This window comes from Oncorhynchus keta, chromosome 25, assembly GCF_023373465.1.
Source record: "Oncorhynchus keta strain PuntledgeMale-10-30-2019 chromosome 25, Oket_V2, whole genome shotgun sequence".
Classification (NCBI taxonomy): domain Eukaryota; kingdom Metazoa; phylum Chordata; class Actinopteri; order Salmoniformes; family Salmonidae; genus Oncorhynchus; species Oncorhynchus keta.
Genome location: NC_068445.1, coordinates 10,852,214 through 10,868,362, shown reverse-complemented (window position 1 = coordinate 10,868,362; position 16,149 = coordinate 10,852,214). Strand labels below are relative to the sequence as shown.

The following is a 16,149-nucleotide window of genomic DNA, read 5'->3' as shown; positions in this document are numbered from 1 at the left end:
TTGCAACCGTATGAATAGGCCTGCACGGTACTTGCCAGGCCCTGGCCGATTCATAGACAAGTCAGCTGTCATTAACAATGTCATCCTTGTGTTGGCTGTATAGGCCTAATTGTGTCAGATACCAAGTCTTACTAAATGCTAGTGAAAATGTCAAAGCTTGTTTCGAGCTAGCATGGTGCTCTTTGTGCCTAGACAAACTGCTTACTGCCTACTATTGCTTATTTCTTTACATATGACAGGAAGTCTCAATAGGAAATTTAGCAACCTAGAGAAAATGATGCAAGTCTTGTGCTGAGTGACTACTCACTATCTGAGTCAAAAACCCCCATCCTACCCCACCCCTCAAAAAGGAGAAGCTCAAATTCCCTCCTGATGCCCTCCTGATGTTTTGGTTTACTTATTTTTTTCGGTGGGACTATTTTGTTGTTTTGCTTTATCAATATTTTTTCATCTATAGATTGTCAATCATTTATAAGCACATTAATAGATCACATCATATACAGCCTTGCTGAAAGCTCCTTAAAATAACATAACAACTGTAGAAATAACACAACAACTGTATGTGACACTGACATGTTTTAACTTATTAGGGTAAAGGTCATGTTAATTGGAAACTTTGGTTTGATAGATTCACTAGAATGTCTGTATTTCAAATGCAGAAATGACTGCTGACGTAAAAATGGATTTGCCAATTCCGCTCTCTCAAGACGACAGGAAGAACATTTCTCTGTTGGGCAAAAAAAATATGTATACTGTTCATCACACTGTGGGCACTGCATGCTGTTCAAAGTTGTGTATCAAAGTTGTCCTCATATAGTCTGTCTAAGAACAAGGATGATAATAGGACCTGTATCCTTACACGTCTGAACCTACCCCCAAACCATGAGCAAACGAAAACTGAGTAAGTTTTGTTTTTCTTAGTAAATGTCTCATTCGTAATCAGTACAGTATATAATAAGAAGGATCACAGAATGCAACAATCCTAGAGCTCTGGCTATTTTGTGAGTCAGAGTTAGGGAAAGGGAGGAGGCTCCTCATCTCTTAATGTGACTATTTGCAATGAATGAGTTCTATTGACTCTTGTTTCTCTGTCAGTTCACTCATTGTCTGCTGTTGCTCCACTTATAAAAACACTATTCAGGTTTATATGCTATTGTAAACAAAAACATAGATGGCTCATTGTTTTGTTTCAAATAGCATCTCAACTGAGCACTAAATGGAGACTGACCATGGCATACAATACAAAAACAGCTCTTACTAATACAAGCCAGCCTGCTATAGACAACAAAGTTATGTTTGTTGGTATTAGGTCATGTATTTGTGTGTGTGTGTGTGTGTGTGTGGTTTGAAGTGTATAATGACAGTAGGTCATTATGTCATTTAAACTTGACCATCAGGATCAAAAACATAATTTGAAAATAATTTGAGTAAAGGAAATCCCTCTAATATTGTGCTGAAGATTAAAATCCTGATCAGATAGTAGCCTACATCTGTTACAGAATAACATGTTTATAGTTCTGCTTCCTCAAGTCTCCCTAGATAACACTCTCAGTGACAAAGATAGCCGTTCAGGTTCAGAGTACACCCCTCCTCTTGCCTAATGTGTCTCTGAAAAGTAAATAAAGGACTAAGCGTAAGGAAAATTATAGTATTCCTCCATTGTCTCCCCCAATTTCTCCCTCTCCCACTCCTTTTAACAGCCCCTGAGGAATCATATTTAGCTGGAAGCAGGCTAGAGGCATTCAATATGTCTGCATCAAGTTTTCATGCTCTAATGGGTCCGCAGGGAAGAAACATAATTAAACAACCACAGAGTTCAGCTCTCAGTTCAGAAATTAATCCGGTGAGGGATTCAGCATGTTCGGCTTGCATGTGAAAACATTCCAGGCATGACTGAGCAGAGAGTACACAAATAACATTTTTCACATGATGAAAAATTAAGAGCAAAATCTCAACTCAAAGCACATAGTCTACCATAGAACACCAATGTATCAGGATATCAAATGAGCCATAGCAACAGTGGATACAGTAAGGAAATCCTGCGCTCTCTCCCCAGGTCTCAAGTGGTTTGGAAGTCTCTCCAATCTCTCCATCCGCCGTTCGTCAGACAAGACAGACCCCAAGATAACCTCGAAGCCTGATGGGAGCCACAGTGACAAAACTTTGGGGGCCAGCTCAGTTGATGACATGGATACCTGCTTACACAGCCCGGGCTATGCTCGCTCCAGTGACATGTACACACACGTAGGTACCGTGGCTCGAAAGGAGAGGCAGAAAAGCAGCAAGGGGTCAAAGAAAAAAAGTAGTAGCAAAGGTCAGATCAGTGGAGGGCAGAGCCAGTGTCAGGATGGGGACTATGTACGAGATTCTCCTCTTCTGAGTGTCCTGTCTAGTACCCATCTTTCAGCTTTAGAGAAGTCATTGCCTGGTGGCCTTACAGGGAAAACACTGACAGTGGTTCAGGCCCCCACTCACTCTCCCTCACCCAGCTGTGACACAGATACACTGCCATCCCGTAAAGGCTCACATGAAGTACCCAAGTCCTCAGCACTTAATAAACCCTCAGGAAATCAAGATCCACCATTGACATGTGAGGACCACTCAAGGGTCAATGCAGCCAGGACCAATGCTTGTGTGCCTGACCCTGCCACTATGCCTTCCTCCCAGAGCACTCAGTACTACTCTGACCCAGTGTCACCCACAGCGCTTACCAAGGACTTGTATGAGGTGATGGACCCTATAACACAGGCGGTCCGCAGAGATACAGAGGAGAAGACACAAGATGATGGAAGCAGGACTCTGGGAGATTCACAGAGGACGGGGACATTTGACTGGTGAGAAACTGATTTATCATAACACAAGGGATGATATGTGTGTGAGATGAATTGATCCATTATGTAACCTTTTATATATTTTTTTTTCAAACGAAATATCAAAAATTGTATCTGTATCTCTGAATTCAAGAATTTGTAACTGACAGATAGATATATGTTTTAAAGTCCGGAATGAACTCTAGTGCCATATATTATCCTGCAAAAGTGCTCTGAAGTGAAGTTGCATTAGCCAACCTACACTGTAAAACCATGAAACGTGTGACATGCTTATAACCTAAACGTTAGTGTTTAAAACTTAAACATCAGGCATTTCGATTTTTCAATAAGTGTTCTCACCTTAAACACAGGCGTTTAGAATGACTAAACATGACAGTCCGCTTTTTCCAGTCAGGTTCCAACCAAGAAAACACCTATTTTAAACACGAGTGTTACATTTCCCATCGTTCTGTTTAGAGTGCATTTAGTCATTAGAAATTCCATGCCTTTTATTCAGATCAGTGTTAGGAATGTCTGTCACCTTACCTACATTCAGCACAACGGAACAGGACATTTGATTCAAGAAATATTTTCCATCGCGTGGTGTGTTGAGTTCATTTCAGTTAACTCTGAGTGAAAAAGAGGGGCCTGATTATCATATTTCCCAGCATGCTTTGTTGCAGGTTGATGTTTAGAATAGTTTTAATATCTGTGTTTCCTCATGCACATTGATCGATTGATTAATTGATCTTATACTATACAAAGATAAATAACTTAGATTTTTCTAAGCTAATCCAATCTGCAAGGGGTTTTACTTATTGCACCTGTTACTGAGATGGTTGTTCCAGTTTAGATTTTTTCTAGGTTAGCTAGTTTTGATTTTGAAATACTGCACAATAGCAGTCATTCTGTGTGCAGGTTGTGGATGGTAAAATATTAAAATTCTTAGTAATCCTCCCTCTGGCTAGATTCCAATAGAAATTACGTGTTTGATGTGGCCCATGAACCAGGATTTTCTGACCACAATGTGGAGTATAACTAGACCATATGAAATGTGTTTGTGGTCATTAAGGACGCTTAATTACTCGTCTTTAAAATGGGATGTTCTCATAAACCTGAATTTGAAAGGTCTTGTAGAATAGCGAAACGATCATTCGACTCCGACAATAACATGCATGGGCCGAAGGTCCCTCCCCTGCACGGTTTTTGCGCGTGGACGAGAGCACCCTTTGCTCCGCTTGTAGTTCAGCTCAGCGCTATGACTTGAGATCGTTACACTGCTAGAGATGTGCGAAAGTCATGATATAGGCTACCGTTCGATTCCGTCTCGAGTATTCACTACCATGGGAATAAGGTGAGATTTCTATATTTCTTATGATATTACTTCATGGTGGATGTACGTTTGAAGGATAAGTTCAGGTTCTAGTTCATAGGTTGTTTATTGCCTGGACTGCCTAGTCATGTTCTCTCTGAGCACTTTCGTTTGAAAACTGTTTTTATGTTTTGGACATTGTAACATTCACATAGTTCACATTGCAGGTGTCATTGTGTTACATGGTAACATCTTGCAGTTGCAGCCTGCACAAACAACTAGTCCATCCTAGTTAATTATATTCATTGTCTGCATGATGTCCTGAAGTGACATACTTCCACACAGTATATCTTGATATACATGAATACATCTATTTTCTTATGAAACATTAATAAACCCTATTCGCATGAACTGTTCAGCTTCGGACAGTGAGCTCTGGGTTTAATGTCCTACAATAGCCTCGCCTATAGTGTCTGTCTGTCATTTGGGGAGCCTGGGATAAGGGTTATGTAATGTGTATTGCTTAAGGAATTTGGACGTTTTCTTTCATTTCAGCGAAAGGATGACATTATTACGGCTCTTTGTCCAGTGAATGGCGACCATACAGTCTATGGCCGAGACTGACTTCTGATTGTCCTAACAGCTAGTGGAAGTAATTGATCTCTCAGCCAGTTGAACTTGACCTTATGTTCACTGACATTCCCCTAGGCCAGGGGTCCCCAATTACATTTAGCGGATGGTCGGGTCTGGAATATAGTTCTAAAACATTTTTACACTGCAAATTGACCACAAGCATCCCAAACATATATAGTATTTGACAATAATAATTTAAAACCTTGACCACATTGGGATACGATCACATATGCCTCTCTATTTATGCGTGGGAATACTTTGGAACAGATTTCCTCAATTAAAATCACTTTGAGCTAATTTCCTGGTGATTTTGCAGCAATGTCCAAAAACAACAATCACTCCTGGGGGGGGGGGGGGGTCACCCGCATATTTGGGAACCCTGTCCTAGACATTATGTGCAGACCGGGATTATACTACATATTAGTCTATAGAAGAGAGGAAACAATATTGAGCGAAATGCCGCTGGTATAGATGAAAGTGAAAATGTGAAGGTTGGAAGTTCAGATCAAGGGTCATTTTACTCTATGCTGAGGTCAATAGACAGCTTGTCAGTAGTGATTCATTTTGCCTGATCAGCGGAAAAAAATCTCATATACATTTCCAACAATTCTACACATTTTGCCATGAGTAGAGAAACTTTTGCATTTTTTGAAGCACATTTTCAGCAATTCCACACATTTTGCCTTGACTTATGCGATGTTCATACGATATCTGGGTGACTTACAAAATCAATGGGGACCCACTGTAGGCCAGGAACCCTGGGCCCCTGCCCTTTGTGCCCGGTCGGTAATTCAGCCATGATTACTACAAGGTTTAGATAGCTGGCCAGACTAAGTTACCTAGCAATCTACAGTGTATAAAACATTAGCTGACATGGGCTAATTGAGTGACTGTCAGTGAGTGACATAACAAGAGGAAAACTGCTGATGCACTACCAAATTTAATAATTACTACCTTGTATATTCTACTATTCATACTCTCAACAGTAAGTTGAGACCCTGACTGAGTTCCCCCCCAGAAAACAGTGGTGACGGGGTCCCCTAGTGGCCACGGGGCCTTGCGCTCAGTGCGTAGTCTGCGTATAGGCAGAGGTGGCACTGGTCAAGGGTCTTTAGTGTAAAGCTCTAAACTCTAGGACTCACTGAGGATGTAGCTTTCAGAGTCATGAGTGTGATCTGTGAAACCTCGCTCTTTCCTCGGTTTTGCTGACAATGACACTGCTCCATTATAAACCGTGTCATAAACTACTTACTGTGTCCTCCTTATGTAGATGGGCAGTGTACAATGTTCAGTGTTTGCAGGTCATACTGTATGTGATTCTTCTTATTGTTTTGAGCCACAACCCACTTCAAGGGGTTGTGTGTTTGTGTGTGTCTCCCCCCATACACAGCTGCCTCATGGCTGTTTGATGACGGTAGTTTATGTTGTGAATATGGATCTTCATCTAGGGAAACTCATCCGGCCAAGTACTGAATAGGGAGGCTCCTTAGCTCAAACTGAAATGGCGGTCAGAGGAGCTTGGCTTTATTAGGCATCATAGAAACATGGGAGATGAGTCTGGAGATTCTTCTTCTTGTCAGATAATGAAAGCTAGTTCTACTGCTGGTTTTTGTCATCATTATCTCAGTCTGTGTTATTGTAGTTTGGGACCCCTGTGGGCCATTTATGTGTGTTTGTTAGTGAATGTGTCTTTAGCTGGAAGGAAGGACTGGGGGGAAGAATGGTATGTTGGGGAGGACGAGGAGCAGCTGTGAGAGTGCTTGCGTGCATGTGTGTGTGTGTGTGTGTGTGTGTGTGTGTGTGTGTGTGTGTGTGTGTGTGTGTGTGTGTGTGTGTGTGTGTGTGTGTGTGTGTGTGTGTGTGTGTGTGTGTGTGTGTGTGTGTGTGTGTGTGTGTGAGAGAGAGAGAGAGATTGAGTTCATGGGAACAAGAGGTCATGTCTCTTGACAGTACTCTTGTGGAAACGTTCTGGCTGAGGAACAACAGAAAGTCCAAAGTAACACTTTTCAAAAGCTCCTGACATGCCTCACGTCACCCACGATAGTTTTTGTTTAATGTCACCGGCTGTTGCTTGGAGTTGTCATATTAGTACATATCTTGGAGGTATTGCAGATTTGAACTCCTACTAGACTGTTATGCAATAGGCCTATTTCCCCCGAGCCGAAGAACATAGAGAAGTACATACACAGAGGACAAGGCCCTGAATGTTGAGCCATCACAATGAAGAACATACATTTCCATTCTAACATGATGTTTTCCCCCTCTCTCTTCCAGCCAATTGGATCCCATTGAAAGCAAAGGCGAATATGTGAAGGTAAGATCTTTTACCTCCTCCTCACTACTACTATGGATCGATTCATAATAAGTGGTCCTTTTGAGACGTTCTCTCGAACAACTCTGAGGTGCCTGTTTAGCATTGCAAAACAACAAAAAGGAGACTTGTTTACTTCTTCCTATAGAGTGTGTTGTTTTTAGAAGCCTCTCTCTTGCTGTGTTTGTGTGGAACCAGGAGAACTGTGATGGGGATCACAGTGTGCGCAGCGGTCAAGCTCTAATTGAATTAGGTTCGGTGACATAAAAGAGTTGGGAAGCCTGCCCATTCCAGAGGAATAGTCTAGAGATGACTGTGTAACTGTGGGCAACTGAGCCTGATCTGGATATGACTGGTTATGCCTAGTGCAGATGGAAAGACTGAAGGAATTCAGATACATTCATTCATTGGATCCTCTCTAACTTTACAACCATACAATTGATTCTACATTTTAAATCAACTTTATTTGATTCTTTATTTTATCAATATATATTACATGATATACCTAAGCCCCCCAAAAAAAAAAGTGACTTTCCAAAAAGCAAGACCACCCTGCATCCCACTGCTGACCTACCTGTGAAGCTAAGTGGGGTTGGTCATAGTCAGTCCCTGGATGGGAGACCAGATGCTGCTGGAAGTGGTGTTGGAAGGCCAGTAGGAGGCACTCTTTCCTCTGGTCTAAAAACAAATCATAGGACAGTGATTGGGGACATTGTCCTATGTAAGGTGTTGTCTTTCAGATGGGATGTTAAACATGTGTCTTGACTGTCTGTGGTCACTGAAGATCCCATGGCATTATTGTAGGAGTTGGGTATTAAGCCTGGTGTCCTGGCTAAATTCCCAATCTGACTGTCAATCATTCAATTTGTATTTAAAATTAACACTTCCCTCCTTGAAATGCTAAATTATCTTGATGCAACAAACCAGTATGTTATTAATTCAATCCAAAGTATTCATGAGATCTGTAGGTCTCCTCTTCATTTTGTAAGTGTTTTTGGAGCTATGTCAATCAGTCCATGGGACAAACCATTAAACAGAGGGAAACGTTGTTTGAGAAAACAACATGTCACCTACTGTAGTTGAAGGCTTGGGAAGGGAACAGTCGTTAGGACCAGCAGATCCGCCCATTTAAAATTAATTCCAAGAAACATTTATACAAGTGGTGATTGGAGGGTCAGGGTGCTTGATCTACTTTGTCTGGGAGACTGTGTGTAAATAGGTGACAGCTTGGCTGACTAATGGCTAAGCTACACAATAACGTTACCGCAACAACCTGCCCAAGACTGTGCTCTGGTGACATGCCAGTGTGGGAATGCCTGACTTCTGTTCTCTAACCTTCCCTGCTTCACTCCATCTACTGAATTTCACAACAGACTAACCGGGGGAAAGGCAACAAAGTGACTTGTTTCCACTGTCTGGTGCTGAATCTACGCAGATGCTGTAACTGTTGTTTCACAGGGTTTATGAAGTTGAAATGTTTTTTTTTTTTTCAACTCTTCTCTACGTCTTACCTTTGCTTCCTATGTCTTTTAAGTTCTCCAAGGAGAGGTTCTGGTTGGACGTCCCGTCTGAGAAGCTGCGCAGGGAGCTGGAGGAAGAGCTGAAACTAAGCAGCAGCAACCTGTTGAGCCATGGCTGGTACCATGGACACATCCCCTGGGAGGTGAGGCTCCCCTGCTCCCTCAAACATCTAGACATACTTATGCGCACGTACACACGCATGACATTCGTAGTAATCTCGAGCTCTACTTAACTGATGTGTCCTTTGACTGGCAGGTGTCAGAGACTCTGGTGTTGCACCATGGGGACTTCCTCATCCGAGACTCTCTCTCCAGCCTGGAAGACTATGTGCTGACCAACCGCTGGAACCACCATACCCTGCACTTCCTAATAAGCAAGGTCCTGCTTCAGACCAGTGAGACCTACACCCGGGTCCAGTACACCCTGGAGGGAGAGGCCTTCGACTCCGTGCCTGCTTTGGTTCACTTCTACGTGGGGAACAGGATGGTTTTGACTCAGCAGAGTGGGGCTCAGATCCACAGTCCCGTTAATCGTACTTTACCACTACACTACTTGGAGGCAGCCTTCCCTCTGGCCAACCACAAGGGCTATCTGAACTCTCCCACCTGTCAGAAAGGGGCTCTGGTCAAGACCCAGAGTGGGAATGGGATGGACAAGATCTGCCCGCTTAGGTGAGACTGGTTCTCATCTGCACTGTCCTCTGCTCTTTTGACTACAACACCAGTTTGTCTGTGAGCAGTGCTTTTTTGCTGTGCTTCAAATATAGCTTGTTGATTTTGACTAAAGGTGTGTGTGTGTGTGTGTGTGTGCGTGTGTGCGCGCAGCCCTTCTACTGTTCACCACAGGGAGGCGGTCAGGAGCTGTAGCTTCAATATGGATCAGATTGAGAAAATCCATCAACCCTCTTCACCTATTGGAGAGAACTTTCTCTCTTCACCATTTAGTGAGTATGGGGTTCTTTTTGTACAGCAAAGCATCACAAGCACATGATCAAATATCTGCACTGTGAGAGTGCCACACAAAAACTCTTCAATTGCTTCCCAGTGACTTAAGTTTCAAATGAAACACGTCCATAGGAAAGGACTGACAATATGAATTTGATTTTCAACCCTTATTTTCTGAAGTGTGACAGAGTGTGACATTGTAACTCATTATTGTGAATTTCCTCTGCTTGTATCTGAAGTCACCCAGCAGCCCAGGAGTCCACGTGTCATCCGAGTGCCAGAGGTGGCTCCCTCCCCATCTGTCTCCAGATGCTACAGCAGCAGCACCCAACCCTCACCCTCACCCAACAACAACACACAACAGACCACCAGAGCCCAGGCCTCACCAACCCACATATATCTGACTCCAGACACAGACAGCAGCTACAGTCAGCTCTGTCCTGCCACCCCACCAGCTCAGAGTTATGTGAAGCGGCTGTGTACGGAGGAGGAGGAGGATGAGGGACAGAGTGTTGTAGACCCTGTGAAGGAGGAGAATGTGTATGAGGTCCCTATAGTGGAAACAGCCTCTGCCTTCATGCCTAGTAGGTACCAGTCCCCACTGATGCCCAAGGAGAACAGGCCCCTGGAGGTGGGGGTGCTGAGGAGGGTCAAGGAGCTGCTAGCTCAGGTGGATGCCAAGACAGTGGCTAAACACATCACCAAGGCTGACTGCATGGTACTGACACACACACACACACACTCCCTCCCTCATTGCACAACCCAAACCTATCCTTTTCTTACCATGTCTCTGGTCCTCAGGTGGCCAGAATATTGAACGTGACTCCGGAGATGCAGAGGAAGATGGGTGTAAGTTCTGGGATGGAGCTACTGACGCTCCCACACGGTCACCAACTCCGTCTGGACCTGCTGGAAAGGTGAGGAGTGGCATTACTTTTCACAATACTTCACACACTTTTTGGTTCTTCAGATTTTTGGGTATTTCTGTGTCAGCTTCCTTGTATTTCTAAGTTCACCAGTGTAATTAATGTCTTTGTAAAGTCTCTGTTTTCTCTGTGCCTCGACTATCCCTCTATCATCCAGGTTCCAGACCATGTCCATCATGCTAGCTGTGGAGGTGCTGGGCTGTACAGGCAGCACTGAGGAGAGAGCTTCCCTGCTGCACAAAACCATCCAAATGGCTGCTGAGCTCAAGAGCAACCTGGGAAACATGTTTGGCTTCGCCGCCATTATGAGAACCTTAGAGCTGCCACAGGTACAGCACATACGTATGGGCATTGAAACTGCAAAGTTACTCATACATAACTACTGTAACTAGTATGTGGAGCAGGTTACATTTAGGGGAGGTAAAGCATGAGTTATACTGATCAGTGCATTTATGAGAAATTATCTTCTTTGCCTCTTAGATCTGCCGTCTGGAGCAGACGTGGATGGTGTTACGCCAGCGACACACAGAGGGCGCTATCCTCTATGAGAAAACCTTGAAGCCTTTCATGAAGCGCATGAACGATGGGAAAGGTACTTCATCCTAATTTATCCCCAAAGACATTCAGCCTACATTCCCTAAATAGTCTCCTTTGAACTAGAGCCTAGCAAATAGGGTGCCATTTTTGACACACGCATTGTTTCACCCCCTAAAAGCAGTGAATGCAAATATTGACCTTAGTGAGAGTATACAGTGTGTCAAATGCAATGCCTAATAGACCTCTTCCTCTCCTCTCTTTCCAAGAGAGCTGTGCATTCTCTAACACATCTTTCCCGCACGTGGTGCCCCTCCTATCCCTCCTGGAGAAAACTGTGGCGGTGGTGGACGGGGCGGAGCCTTGGGAGACGGTGGAAGCGGGGATGGATGTGGTGATGAGTCATCTGGCGGCGGCACGTACCATGGCACAGCTGGGGGGCAACTACTGCGCCAACGCAGAGAAAAAGCTACAGGGTGGGAGGAAGTCTTTGTACTATGTTCACCAAAACTATATTGAGATACAGACCAAAACCATATTGAGTTACAGACCAAAACCATGTTGAGATACAGACCAAAACCATGTTGAGATACAGACCAAAACCATATTGAGTTACAGACCAAAACCATATTGAGTTACAGACCAAAACCATGTTGAGATACAGACCAAAACCATATTGAGATGCAGACCACAACCATGTTGAGATACAGACCAAAACCATATTGAGATACAGACCAAAACTATATTGAGATACAGACCAAAACTACATTGAGATACAGACCACAACCATATTGAGTTACAGACCAAAACCATATTGAGTTACAGACCAAAACCATGTTAAGATACAGACCACAACCATGTTGAGTTACAGACCAAAACCATGTTGAGTTACAGACCAAAACCATATTGAGTTACAGACCAAAACCATGTTGAGATACAGACCAAAACCATATTGAGATGCAGACCAAAACCATGTTGAGATACAGACCAAAACCATGTTGAGATACAGACCAAAACCATATTGAGATACAGACCAAAACCATGTTGAGATACAGACCAAAACCATATTGAGATGCAGACCAAAACCATGTTGAGATACAGACCAAAACTACATTGAGATACAGACCACAACCATGTTGAGATACAGACCACAACCATGTTGAGATACAGACCACAGCCATGTTGAGATGCAGACCACAACCATGTTGAGATGCAGACCACAACCATGTTGAGATGCAGACCACAACCATGTTGAGATGCAGACCAAAACCATGTTGAGATACAGACCAAAACCATATTGAGATGCAGACCAAAACCATGTTGAGATACAGACCAAAACCATATTGAGATGCAGACCACAACCATGTTGAGATACAGACCAAAACCATATTGAGATACAGACCACAACCATGTTGAGATACAGACCAAAACTACATTGAGATACAGACCACAACCATGTTGAGATACAGACCACAACCATGTTGAGATACAGACCACAACCATGTTGAGATGCAGACCACAGCCATGTTGAGATGCAGACCACAGCCATGTTGAGATCCAGACCACAACCATGATGAGATGTAGACCACAACCATGTTGAGATGCAGACCACAACCATGTTGATACAGACCACAGCCATGTTGATGCAGACCACAACCATGTTGAGATGCAGACCACAACCATGTTGATACAGACCACAACCATGTTGAGATGCAGACCACAACCATGTTGAGATGCAGACCACAACCATGTTGAGATGCAGACCACAACCATGTTGAGATACAGACCAAAACCATGTTGAGATGCAGACCACAACCATGTTGAGATACAGACTAAATCCATGATGATACAGACTAAATCCATGTTGAGATACAAACTAAATCCATGTTGAGATACAGACCACAACCATGTTGAGATACAGACCACGACCATGTTGAGATATAGACCAACACCGTGTTGATACAGACTAAATTCTTGAGATAGACTAAATCCATGTTGAGATACAGACTAAATCCATGTTGAGATACAGACTAAATCCATGTTGAGATACAGACTAAATCCATGTTGAGATACAGACCACAATCATGTTGATACAGACCAAAAACATGTTGAGATACAGACTAAAACCATGTTGAGATACAGACTAAAACCATGTTGTGAAATTAAGTATTTCGTAAAGGTTTGCCACCACGACACCAACACAATTTACCACATATGAACAAATTCGATATGTATTAGTGAGGCTTCAATGGTGATCTCTTTATGTTGTTGTGTGTTGTATTCATACAGGTTTCCAGGAGCAAGCTGAGGTTCTAGAACTCTTCCTCACAGAGTTCCAGATGAGGTTGCTGTGGGGGAGTCGGGGGGCGGGGGAGAACCAGGCAGAGCGATACACCAAGTTTGACCAGGTGTTGACCGCCCTGTCCAACAAACTGGAGCCCCCCCATTCGGCACAGTGACCTTTAACCCCAACCCACATTGGACTTTAATGGTTCTTTGTCTTGCCTTTGTCTCTTGAAATGAGAAGCAACTCCAGTCAAATACTCCGTGTTAACTGACATGGCTGTACCAGCAAGACTGAGTCAGGATATATTGTTTTGCCTTTATGGTTCTCTTGAGAGATGCTATGATATGGCTTAAATTCATGGTTCTGGGCAATAAGGTAGGCTACTAATGCTGCTTCATCATTTCACATAAAAATGTGCTTCACTACACAGACTTGTGCTGTGAAATAGTAAACAGAGAATCATGCTCTGTTAGCATATGGCCAGTTCAGGGTTGTTGCTGCTCCTTTCAATATCAAATACCACTGTTATAAAAGTGAAGACCAGCCTTGCACAGAGTGCAAAGGTCTCACTGCCCTTCCCTTAATGCCTATGAGGCTGTGCCTTATGTGTGAGAATAATCTGAAGGAGATTTGGTCAATCCTTTGTCAGGATCAATAAATGTTGCTCTTGTATGTTATAATAAGCCTGCTTATGAAGGCTGTGCCTTACGAGACTAACTAGCTGATAACAAGAAGGGAATTTTGTTCTTTGCTCAGTAGCATTGTATCTGTTACATTAACCATGGTACACAGAGGATGAAGAGTGCACTTCAGACAGGTAATATTCATGGTCAATCAACACATGCATTCCAAAACCTATTTAGCACATCATAGTCATCTCTGTGTGTACATTAACTTATACGCTAACATTACTTACATTAAGCAGAACATTTACTTGCTTATAACTTATTATAAGGCAATAAGTTTGTAATATATGTAGCAAAAGTGTTCAAATGAATAATGCCACTCGTATTTGTTGTTGTCCTAGTTCTGTGATCAGTGACGAGAGACAAGAAAACCAACCACTCAATCATGTATGATACTGTATACGTCACTATGCAATACATATTTACTGTTGGTGCTATTCACAAAAATGGGTCTTTAACGTGTGTTTAGCATTAGTGTATTTTATCACAAATTTGATCAAGCTGGTACTACATCAGAACATGCTTTGATAGGGTCAGTTATCAAACAATGCACTGATCTTAGTTCCAAAAGGTGCAAGTTATTTAATTATATGTTTGGAATCTAAGCCTATTGGTCAACGTAAATGCAATGGATATATTGACTGACCTGACTATATGACATATGTAATATAATTTAATAAAAATCATTTATTGGTGTTGGAACACGTCTTTGTCACACAAAGTCAACATTAGGAAGTTATCACACCAACAGTCACATTTTATTGTCATCATAATGTGCTTCCCTTGCAGTGGCGGTCGGTGCCGATTAAGATGAGGGAGACTATTTTTCTTATGAGCATGGTCTTTATTACAGCATATCATTCATATTCCATTCACCCAACTCAATGTAACATTGATAGGTTTAGGTTAATACATATATCCATCATGAGGTTGCTACAACCTAGCCTATGAATTAAAGTTTACAACGTAGGTGCACAGGTTGAGAGAAGATTGAGTAATCAAGGTGACACAGTGACACATTCAATACCGCCTTAAACTCTTGCCTGCATTCAGTTGATTTAGGGTGTAATCATTAGTCCAACAGTTGCAAATGAGAGTTTCTATTGGACAAATTCAGGTATGTTTCTCCCCATTTTGTTCTGTTTGCTTCCGTTTAAGAAACGGTTTTCAACAGAATGGGCAGGATGAATACACCCCATGATCACTTTGCTTGTTCTGTGACCAGACGCCTCACAAGTCCTCAACTGGCAGCTTCAGTACCCGCAAAACACCAGTCTCAACGTCAACAGTGAAGGTGCGACTCCGGGATGCTGGCCTTCTAGGCAGAGTTGCAAAGAAAAAGCCATATCTCAGACTGGCCAATAAAAAAAGATTAAGATGGGCAAAAGAACAGACACTTGACATAGGAACTCACTGTTGACGTTGAGACTGGTGTTTTGACGAGGTTTGCACACACTGCAGCAGGGATTTTGGCCCACTCCTCCATACAGACCTTCTCCAGATCCTTCAGGTTTCGTGGCTGTTGCTGGGCAATACGGACTTTCAGCTCCCTCCAAAGATGTTCTATTGGGTTCAGGTCTGGAGACTGGCTAGGCCACTACAGGACCTTGAGATGCTTCTTACGGAGCCACTCCTTAGTTGCCCTGGCTGTGTGTTTCGGGTCGTTGTCATGCTAGAAGACCCAGCCACGACCCATCTTCAATGCTCTTACTGAGGGAAGGAGATTGTTGGCCAAGATCTCACGATACAAGGCCCCATCCATCCTCCCCTCAATACGGTGCAGTCGTCCTGTCCCCTTTGCAGAAAAGCATCCCTAAAGAATGATGTTTCCACCTCCATGCTTCACGGTTGGGATGGTGTTCTTGGGGTTGTACTCATCCTTCTTCCTCCAAACACGGCGAGTGGAGTTTAGACCAAAAAGCTCTATTTTTGTCTCATCAGACCACATGACCTTCTCCCATTCCTCCTCTGGAACATCCAGATGGTCATTGGCAAACTTCAGACGGGCCTGGACATGCGCTGGCTTGAGCAGGGGGACCATGCGTGCGCTGCATGGTTTTAATCCGTAGTGTTAATAATGGTTTTCTTTGAGACTGTGGTCCCAGCTCTCTTCAGGTCATTGACCAGGTCCTGCCATGTAGTTCTGGGCTGATCCCTCACCTTCCTCATTGATGGCCCACGAGGT

The 16,149-nt window shown here is 43.2% G+C and overlaps 1 protein-coding gene across 2 annotated transcripts; it reads left to right on the top strand.

Annotated features, from left to right (window-relative positions):
* Positions 1 to 759: 759 nt before the first annotated feature.
* On the top strand, positions 760 to 14,668 carry LOC118358154 (SH2 domain-containing protein 3C-like). Of its 2 annotated transcripts, XM_052478614.1 has the most exons (12): positions 760 to 901; positions 2,057 to 2,834; positions 7,030 to 7,069; positions 8,601 to 8,729; positions 8,843 to 9,258; positions 9,412 to 9,530; positions 9,771 to 10,249; positions 10,333 to 10,448; positions 10,615 to 10,786; positions 10,938 to 11,049; positions 11,261 to 11,467; positions 13,281 to 14,668. In XM_052478614.1, exons 1-12 carry the CDS (start codon positions 883 to 885, stop codon positions 13,448 to 13,450), a joined length of 2,757 nt encoding a protein of 918 aa, XP_052334574.1. In that variant the 5' UTR covers positions 760 to 882; the 3' UTR covers positions 13,451 to 14,668. The 2 variants fall into 2 exon arrangements, with proteins under 2 accessions (XP_052334574.1, XP_052334575.1); XM_052478615.1 differs by lacking the exons at positions 760 to 901; positions 2,057 to 2,834 and adding an exon at positions 4,001 to 4,164.
* Positions 14,669 to 16,149: the final 1,481 nt, after the last annotated feature.

Coding starts and splice junctions, on each gene's coding strand:
- LOC118358154 (XM_052478614.1), top strand. Junction 7,070..8,600: donor GCAAAGGCGAATATGTGAAG/GTAAGATCTTTT, acceptor ATGTCTTTTAAG/TTCTCCAAGGAGAGGTTCTG. Junction 11,468..13,280: donor CGCAGAGAAAAAGCTACAGG/GTGGGAGGAAGT, acceptor GTATTCATACAG/GTTTCCAGGAGCAAGCTGAG.